The sequence below is a fragment of the Diospyros lotus genome, chromosome 5 (genome assembly GCF_014633365.1).
Source record: "Diospyros lotus cultivar Yz01 chromosome 5, ASM1463336v1, whole genome shotgun sequence".
In the NCBI taxonomy this organism is placed as follows: domain Eukaryota; kingdom Viridiplantae; phylum Streptophyta; class Magnoliopsida; order Ericales; family Ebenaceae; genus Diospyros; species Diospyros lotus.
In genome coordinates, this window is record NC_068342.1 from 19,213,318 (window position 1) to 19,221,735 (window position 8,418).

Consider the following 8,418-nt stretch of genomic DNA (forward strand, 5'->3'; position numbering starts at 1 on the left):
CTTCTGTGATTTTTCACACTCGAAGACCTTTCTCCTCCTAAAGCCATCCTTTCGTCGCACCCTTTTCGAGTGGTCTTTTCTGAATAGTCCTTTTTCACTTGACTTTGTCCATTTTTTGTCGAGTTTTTTTAAAATAAATAAATTTTAATTATTATATTCTAGTAATAACAATTGCCTTATGTAGCTTTGGCTTTGCCCTTAGCTAAAGGTTGTCGAAGTCCTTATTCATACCAATGATGGCCATAGTGCTTTCTCTTATTAATGTGGCTAGGTGTGCATTAATAGGGTAAACCAACTAAGTGATTTTGTGGTATCAAAAATATTTCTTATAACCATTGAAATGAATGTCTTCAAGAATATAAATTTGCAATTGGTCTTATTGACAACTCGTGGTTAAAAAAAAAAAATCTTAATAAAAGATATAAAAATACATATCTTAAGAAATATATATATATTACAATGCATGAGAAGGGGTATGAGATTATGCTAAACCGCATGATCCCTTTTAACAAGCTAAACCCGGTTTAGATGGAGATTAGACCGGGTTTAGAGCACGGCATGGCTCAATGATAGGATAAACCTTATCCACTGACAATCTCCGAGCTATCGCATTACTTGTTGACGACCAAATCTCCAATGGGAACTCTCCAATTTCCTCCTAAACACCAATTCTTCACAAACCAACAAACCATTCATGGAGGTGGTAATCACTCCATTGCACCGCTTCAATCCATCAGGTCTCCTCCAAAAGTCACTCACCGGCAGGCCAACAAGAAGCCAGCTCACTGCTTCTTCAAGCTTTCATTCTTTAAATAGCTTTCATGATCTTAATCTTACTTCCTTGAACTCCGTCAAAATAATGCATGCCCAGATGACAAAGATGCCCAAAGACAATAATTCAGTTGCCACCTCGCAATCTCTTATCACATCTTACTTGAATTTTGGTGATTTTCGTTCGGCTACCGTAGTTTTCCTTGTGGATTTTGCTGAAAATTATGTTCACTGGAATGGCTTTCTGGAGGAGTTTAGAAGTTTTTGGGGAGACCCATTTGAAATTCTTGAGGTTTTCTGTGAATTGCATAACAAAAGAGTGAGCTTTGACGGTAGAGTTCTCACTGTTATCTTGAAAATCTGTGCAAACTTGTCAGTTACGCGGTTAGGTATGGAAGTTCATGCATGTGTGGTTAAGAGGGGCTTTGAGATGGATGTGTACTCGAAGTGTGCATTGATGAACTTTTATGGGAGGTGTTGGGGCATAGAGTATGCAAATCAGGCGTTCGAAGAAATGCCTGAACGAGAAGCTCTGTTGTGGAATGAGGCAGTTTTGATGAATTTGAGGAATGAGAGACTGGTGGAGGCCCTAAAGTTATTCCAGGACATGCAGTCTTCATTTGTGAAAGCTAATAGCTTTACAATTGCTAAGGTTCTGCAAGCCTGTGGAAAAATGGAAGCTCTTGATGAAGGAAAGCAGACTCATGGGTATGTTATTCGATCTGCGCTGGAATCGGATGTACTGATATGTAATTCACTAATCAGCATGTACTCAAGAAACAATAATCTCGAACTTGCTAGAACAGTTTTTGATTTAATGGAAAATCGCAACTTATCTTCATGGAACATAATGATCTCTGGTTATACTGCGCTTGGTCATCTAAATGATGCCTGGAAGCTTTTCTCCGAAATTGAAGTTGGCAATATGAAACCAGACATTGTAACATGGAATTGCCTTTTGTCAGGACACATCCTTCGTGGATTATACCAAGAAGTCCTGATCCTCTTGTGGCGAATGCAAGCTGCTGGTTTCAGGCCTAACACGAGCTCTATAACTAGTGCTCTTCAAGCAATTGGTGAATTAAGCGTCTTGGATTTTGGGAAGGAATTGCATTGCCATGTGATAAGAAATGGGCTTGATTATGATGCCTATGTGGGAACTTCACTTCTGGACATGTATGTGAAGAATGATAGTTTAACTTATGCTAGAGCTGTCTTTCATAGTATGAAGAACAGAAACATTTTTACTTGGAATTCATTAATTTCAGGATATTCCTTCAAGGGCCAATTTGAAGAAGCCATGGACTTGTTGAACCAGATGGAAGATCAAGGAATTAAACCAGATTTGGTGACATATAATGGTCTTGTTTCTGGGTATTCAATATGGGGCCACTGTAAGGAAGCTCTAGCCATGATTCATCAGATCAAAGTCTCAGGATTAACTCCTAATGTTGTCACCTGGACCGCTCTAATATCAGGTTGCGCACAGAAAGGAAACTTTAAGGATGCACTTGAATTTTCCATCGAAATGCAGCATGAAGGTATCAAACCTAACTCAGCCACCATATCCAGCTTGCTTCGAGCCTGTGCAGGCCTATCTTCACTGCAGAAGGGAAAAGAGATACACAGTCTCGGAATTAGAAATGGCTTCACAGAAGATGTATTCGTGGCTACAGCTCTTATTGACATGCACAGTAAATGTGGCAGTCTAAAGAGTGCCTATGATATATTTTGGAGAATTAAGGACAAGACATTGGCTTCTTGGAATTGCATGATCATGGGTTTTGCCATTTACAGCCAGGGAAAAGAAGTAATTTCACTTTTTGACGAAATGCAGAAAGCTGGCATTCAGCCTGATGCTATTACCTTCACTGCAATCCTCTCTGGTTGTAAGAATTCGGGTCTAATTGAAGAAGGATGGAAATACTTTGACAGCATGAAGGCGGATTACAATATAATCCCCACAATTGAGCACTACTCTTGCATGGTTGATCTTCTTGGAAGGGCAGGGTATCTTGATGAAGCTCGGGACTTCATTGAAATGATGCCAATTGTGCCTGATGCTACAGTTTGGGGTTCTCTCCTTGGATCATGTCGAACCCATGAGAACTTGGAGCTCGCAGAGATTGCAGCAAATAAGCTGTTTGAGCTGGAACCACAAAATGCTGCTAATTATGCGTTGCTTATGAACTTGTATGCAAATTTGAACAGATGGGAAGATGTAGAGCAGATTAGAGAGTTGATGGATGCTAGAGGGGTGAAAGCTGGGCAAGTATGGAGCTGGATACAAATCAAGCAGACAGTTCACCTCTTCTCAGCCAGGGGAAAAGCCCATCCCCATGAAGGAGAGATATATTTTGAGTTATATCAGCTGATTTCTGAAATGAAAAACTTGGGGTACATCCCTGATAACAAATGTGTGCGCCAGCATATCAATTATGTGGAAAAGGAGAAGATGCTGCTTGCTCACACCGAGAAATTGGCCATTACGTATGGACTGCTCAAGACAAGAAGTAATGTGCCTGTAAGGGTGATCAAGAACACGAGGGTTTGTTCAGACTGTCATACCGTTGCAAAGTACATTTCTTTGATGAGGGGCCGCGAAATCCTCATTAAAGATGGGGTTCGGTTACACCACTTCAGAGGAGGGAAATGTTCCTGCAACGACTTCTGGTAATAGAAGATTAGAAGGTTTTATTGGCTTTTTCAGCATTGTGCCAACTGCTCGATGGTGAAAACTAGGAGGATCAAGCAGCTTCTTTTTTCAGAAGGGTGGTAAAAAGCTACTAAACAGACAAAAGGTGCCGAGGAAGGATCTATATGTCCACCCAGTTTTGATATGATTATCCACAAGAGAGCCATCGATGCAGAGCTTGCATATTAGTGCAATGCTTAGAACTTGTAATCAGATTGGCAACCACTCCAAGATGGAGGTGAAGAATACAAGAGTTTATGCAGATTCTTGTGAAACGTTGATACATATGTATGTTCCAGTGAATTTACACAACAATGTGCATAGGGGACATCATCGCTCAGAGTCGAATTCATTTCACACCAGAACTACATAACTACTCTTCCAACCATGAAGCAGCTAATATGGGAGGTCCACTGCTTAATTTAACTGGATTTAGAATTTTCAGCATACCCATGGATCTACAAAGAGGAACCTCTTTAATTCTTTCTCTCTTTATTTTTTTTGGGTGCAAAAATAGGATCCCCTATTGCTCAGTTTATAGTAAATGCACAACCTGAGTCCTACAGATGATAAGCAAGGTAGGTAGAGGAGATATATAGGCAATAATTATATTCACTGCAGATTCTTGGAAGGAACACATTATGTACAAGACTCACCAACAAAGAAACACATGCACCAACTACACTCTCCTGAAACTAAGGAGTTTTCGAGCACATGGCAACCCAGTCTATAGAGAAAAGCATCTTTAACAGGGATTTATTTACAGGTTAACACCACAATGACTTCCAAGCCACCAACATCCATGACCGTGAACATAACAGAGGGAGAGAACTGGGCTCTCCCATACATGTATAATTACCAGGACACTACGATAAGATAAAGCCAGCATCAAGCTTAAGAGTAATAAAGAAGAGAAAATCAAAAAGACAATGAAAATGGTGAAGCTATGAGCAGGCTGTGTACAAAACTTCTGGGAAAGTGGATGATCTGCTCTAACTGGAGTCTGGAAAGCTTCAACAGGTATTAGAATTTTTTTGGATTCCTCTAATCAACCAACTCACGCGCGATTGATGAGTCCCCAACCTTGCATGGCCATTCTCTCTGAGACGTCGGCCAAAGATTTGAGATTACAATTGATGAGGGCCTTAACAAAGTAGCATGTCTCATCTTTAGTGTTTCCATCGGGCACATCCACCAGAAACGACTCAATCACTAGTGTTCCAGGCCTCCCATCAATTACCTCTGGATGGACAGTGATAATTGAAGAGTAGTTCTGCAAAATTAGATAGAGAACAAATCAAGGTTGAATGGCAGATTGAAGCATTTAATAAATCTGGTAGAAGAGTACAAATCATACTAATAATGGAAACAGTAAAAAATGCCAATCTGAAGTGCAGACCATCATGGGAAGTATGGTTATATGCAGACGGAGAACAGAATTGATGACCTCTAACAGAAGGCAATTAGTGTACAGCAACCCTGCACTTTCTCCTTAATTGAATAAACAAAAACTAAAATAATTCTTTGACCTAAAAGAGAAGTCGCGTATGAGAGAATATTCTCATCCATATTCACCAAGGAACATGCTATATACATTTTGATTAAAATTTTTCTGAAAGAACATTTTGGGAAGGTGACAACATGTCAAGAAGGCACTCATTCAGAATTGATTCTCTGTGCACACCAGTTCCCTGTTGAATCAATACATGTTAGACAGTTAAATAGTGCTACCATACTTCAGCACCAACACATTTGCCATATGGCAGTGATGGAAGTCAAAGATTTCTATTCAAAGACGTTTTTAAAACCATAGCTGCAGAACTACACAATCAAGTTGAAAGATAACTGCTTTCCCCTATGTCAATCGTGTGTGTGTCATGCAGCAAAAGGACAGAAATAGGAATCAGCCATAAATGTGGACCACAAGTTCAGTGAACATTTTTTCATGAAAATCCATAACCCATTAAACCAATATGTGAGAATTGCTGATAAACTAAATGGCAAGGATTTGTTGTAGAGATCTCCCAAGAAGAACCAATGTGTATTCCCTGATAACATAGTTGTGGGAATGATAAGCCTGAACAACTACTTATCATCCTTCATCCTGTGACATCAGCCAAAACATTTCCAAAGTTGCAAAGACAACACGTTCAGCAATTCTCCTCAGGGTTCAAAGGCAATGACAAAGAAAGACCAACTCCCCCACAGCAGAAGAGTGAAAATGCAAATTAGAACAGCGCTGGGGCAATACCCAAAAACCTAGCAACTACTAAAATCCACAACTTTAACCTTTTGAAACATCTGAAAGGTAATCAATGCAGATGACTTGCTACACAATAGCTAGGCACTAATCAATTATGGAAAAACTCAGGAGAAGGCAACCAAATTTCCAAAATCTAGAGTTTGAGGAAATACACTCAAATATGAGATAACTGAAACAACATTATGCAAACATGGAGGTTTCTTACACAAACTTCATCACTCCAAGGCGGTACCATTCTTTTTAGGCAAATTGCACTAAGAATACACTTGCAAGTTTGGAATTAGAGAAAGCTTATTTACCAAACAGAAGTGTGATATCTCAAGACTTAACATTATGAAAGGTACAAAATATGTCAATATACTTCGAACTCCAACCAACAACACCACCAAATTATGGTCTCATCTTTACATTGTGGAATTCTAATATTATCTAGAAACAGATAGAAGAAAAGAAAGAAGAAAAGAACAAGGAGTTAGTGCCTAAATACGTTGTAAGCACACTCCCCCCCACTCCTTATCATGGGTTACTTTTTCCTTTCTTTGTTTCTTTCTTCTTTCTTCTGTTTTTTTTGGGGTTGGGGGTGGGGGGTGTTGTGTGTCTGGGGAGAGGATGGGAAGGGTGCTGCATCATATCAAAGTCAATTGGGAAAGAAGTATATGAGGAAAAAGAAAGAGGGAGAGAAAAAAAATATACCTTCAACCTGTGGTCACCACCAATAATCCTAATGCCAAGGATGTGCTCATTGTCATCAAGCAGTTCCAACCTTTCAGTGCTAGTTGTGGCTGGAAGCCCAGACTTCACATTTACCTCTCTGAGACTGCCAATCATAAGGTCACCTTGCACAATACATCTGCTTACAAAAGGCTTATACTTTTGGGGCTGATCAAATCTCCTCACCAACGTCCAAACCTAACAAAAGAATTGAGCTCATCAAAGAAAATAGATGCATGCATGGGTCTTCAAGAAAAAAAAGTCATGAGAAACAACTAGAAAGAATACAAAATCTGAATTGACAGGGCAGGGAGACACAAGCACATGTCATGCTTGGTCGCTAATAGGCTAATAGCAATACCCAGTTGACAACTGATCAAATGATCATCCTTCCATTTGTGTACCCAGAAATGGTTAAATAACAGAAGCCAATAACTTGAATTCTGTCTCACATATTTTTATTTCCAAAACCAGACTTCTCAGTTCGTTAGTTCCCGTGCAGCTTTTTGCTCAACCAAACCACAAATAAACAGCAAATCAAATTTCAACGGGAAAATAAAACGACACAAAAAAAAAAAAAAAAAGAAAAAAGAAAAAGCAGAAGAAGATATCCATAAAAATCAGATCTGCACCAAAATACTAAACCAAACACAAAAGTCCAAAATCAAATGCAGTGAAACCGATTACCGAATAAAATCAAGAAAAATCAACAAGAACATGAATAGTTAAAGGAAAGCTGAATTTCTGGAAGCAAATTGTAGGCGGAGAGAGATATACCAGATCGGTAGGGGCCTTGATATGCTTGAAGAGAACGGAAGTGCATTGGTTCTCCTTGGGCTCGTGCTTGTGGTGCCTTTGTATGTACTGAATTTCCATTATTTCTCTTCAACCATCCACAAACTCACCTCCCTCTCTGTCCCGCCCTGCCTCGAGGAATTCAAATCCAATCAATCCAGCAAAAACGAAAAGACGAAGAAGAAGAAGAAGAAGAAGAAGAACTCTCTCTAGCCTCGCTTTGGAACCACGCTTTCTCGATACAGATAGCGCTCTCCCTCTGGTTTTGTTCGTTTTAATTTCTTTGACTTGGGCTATCACATAATAAAGAAACACAAAAGGGGTTTAATTACGCGAATATCCTCAACTGAAAAACTGTATTGATCACCAACTAAGCAAATTATTATTATTTATTATTATCAAAATTTTTATATTATCCATTATCGTACAATATAAAATTTATCTGATATAAACAAATTAAACGAGAGAGAAGGGTGTGAGCCCACGGAGAAGTGGAATCCATCCCCTGCTAGCCTGCATCGAGAAAAATATCATCTCTAAACTCTAAATATTGTCTAACACGAGCAACGTATCATTCCTATTATTATTGTTTGTCTAAAAAATAACTCCTCTTACTTTATATTTATTATTATCATCTTTTATGGAATGAAATATATGTTTTATTTAGATTTATATATTTAACACTCTTATCTGTATTTAATAAAAATATCATAATATTTAATATTTCTAACATATATGTCTTAATGACGAATATAATATAATACAGAATTGTTTTGTTTTTTAAATTTTTTATGATCTCACAAATCACGTCATTTTTAATGGGGACTGATTTATTATAATGACCGAAAGGTGAGGTTTGTGCCTGGCAACGGACAAATGGGAGAAGCTTAATGTGAGGATAAGGGTTGTCAAGTCTGGGTTGGTGACCGCATGGTGCGCGTGGGCCCCCCTCCTACTGTCACTGCACCGACCTTGCAATTTTTTATCCTTCTTATGCGGACTGATTTACCCAACTAAGATTATTAATTTTATTATTATAATATTTTTTAAGAATAAAAATATTATAATATTAATATATTGTATTGCAACACCCTATCCTAATCAAAGGTATCATAGAACATTAATGATTAATTTCATTCTCCTACTCATCAAGCTAGACAATTGCACACCTGAAGTCCTTTCA

The 8,418-nt window shown here is 38.6% G+C and overlaps 2 protein-coding genes across 2 annotated transcripts; one reads left to right on the plus strand and one right to left on the minus strand.

Moving 5' to 3' along the window:
* Positions 1 to 531: 531 nt before the first annotated feature.
* Positions 532 to 3,913, plus strand: LOC127801923 (pentatricopeptide repeat-containing protein At4g01030, mitochondrial). The gene has a single exon (XM_052337455.1). It carries the CDS (start codon positions 695 to 697, stop codon positions 3,446 to 3,448), a length of 2,754 nt encoding a protein of 917 aa, XP_052193415.1. The 5' UTR covers positions 532 to 694; the 3' UTR covers positions 3,449 to 3,913.
* A 281-nt stretch (positions 3,914 to 4,194) lies between these two features.
* Positions 4,195 to 7,519, minus strand: LOC127801924 (abscisic acid receptor PYL9-like). Its single transcript, XM_052337457.1, has 3 exons — positions 7,218 to 7,519; positions 6,423 to 6,638; positions 4,195 to 4,739 (listed from the first exon to the last, which is right to left on the minus strand). Exons 1-3 carry the CDS (start codon positions 7,314 to 7,316, stop codon positions 4,524 to 4,526), a joined length of 531 nt encoding a protein of 176 aa, XP_052193417.1. The 5' UTR covers positions 7,317 to 7,519; the 3' UTR covers positions 4,195 to 4,523.
* Positions 7,520 to 8,418: the final 899 nt, after the last annotated feature.

Coding starts and splice junctions, on each gene's coding strand:
- LOC127801924 (XM_052337457.1), bottom strand. CDS start 7,316: ATGGAAATTCAGTACATACAAAGGCACCACAAGCACGAGCCCAAGGAG. Junction 6,639..7,217: donor TCAAGGCCCCTACCGATCTG/GTATATCTCTCT, acceptor TTCTTTTGTTAG/GTTTGGACGTTGGTGAGGAG. Junction 4,740..6,422: donor GTGGTGACCACAGGTTGAAG/GTATATTTTTTT, acceptor CTAATTTTGCAG/AACTACTCTTCAATTATCAC.
- LOC127801923 (XM_052337455.1), top strand. CDS start 695: ATGGAGGTGGTAATCACTCCATTGCACCGCTTCAATCCATCAGGTCTC.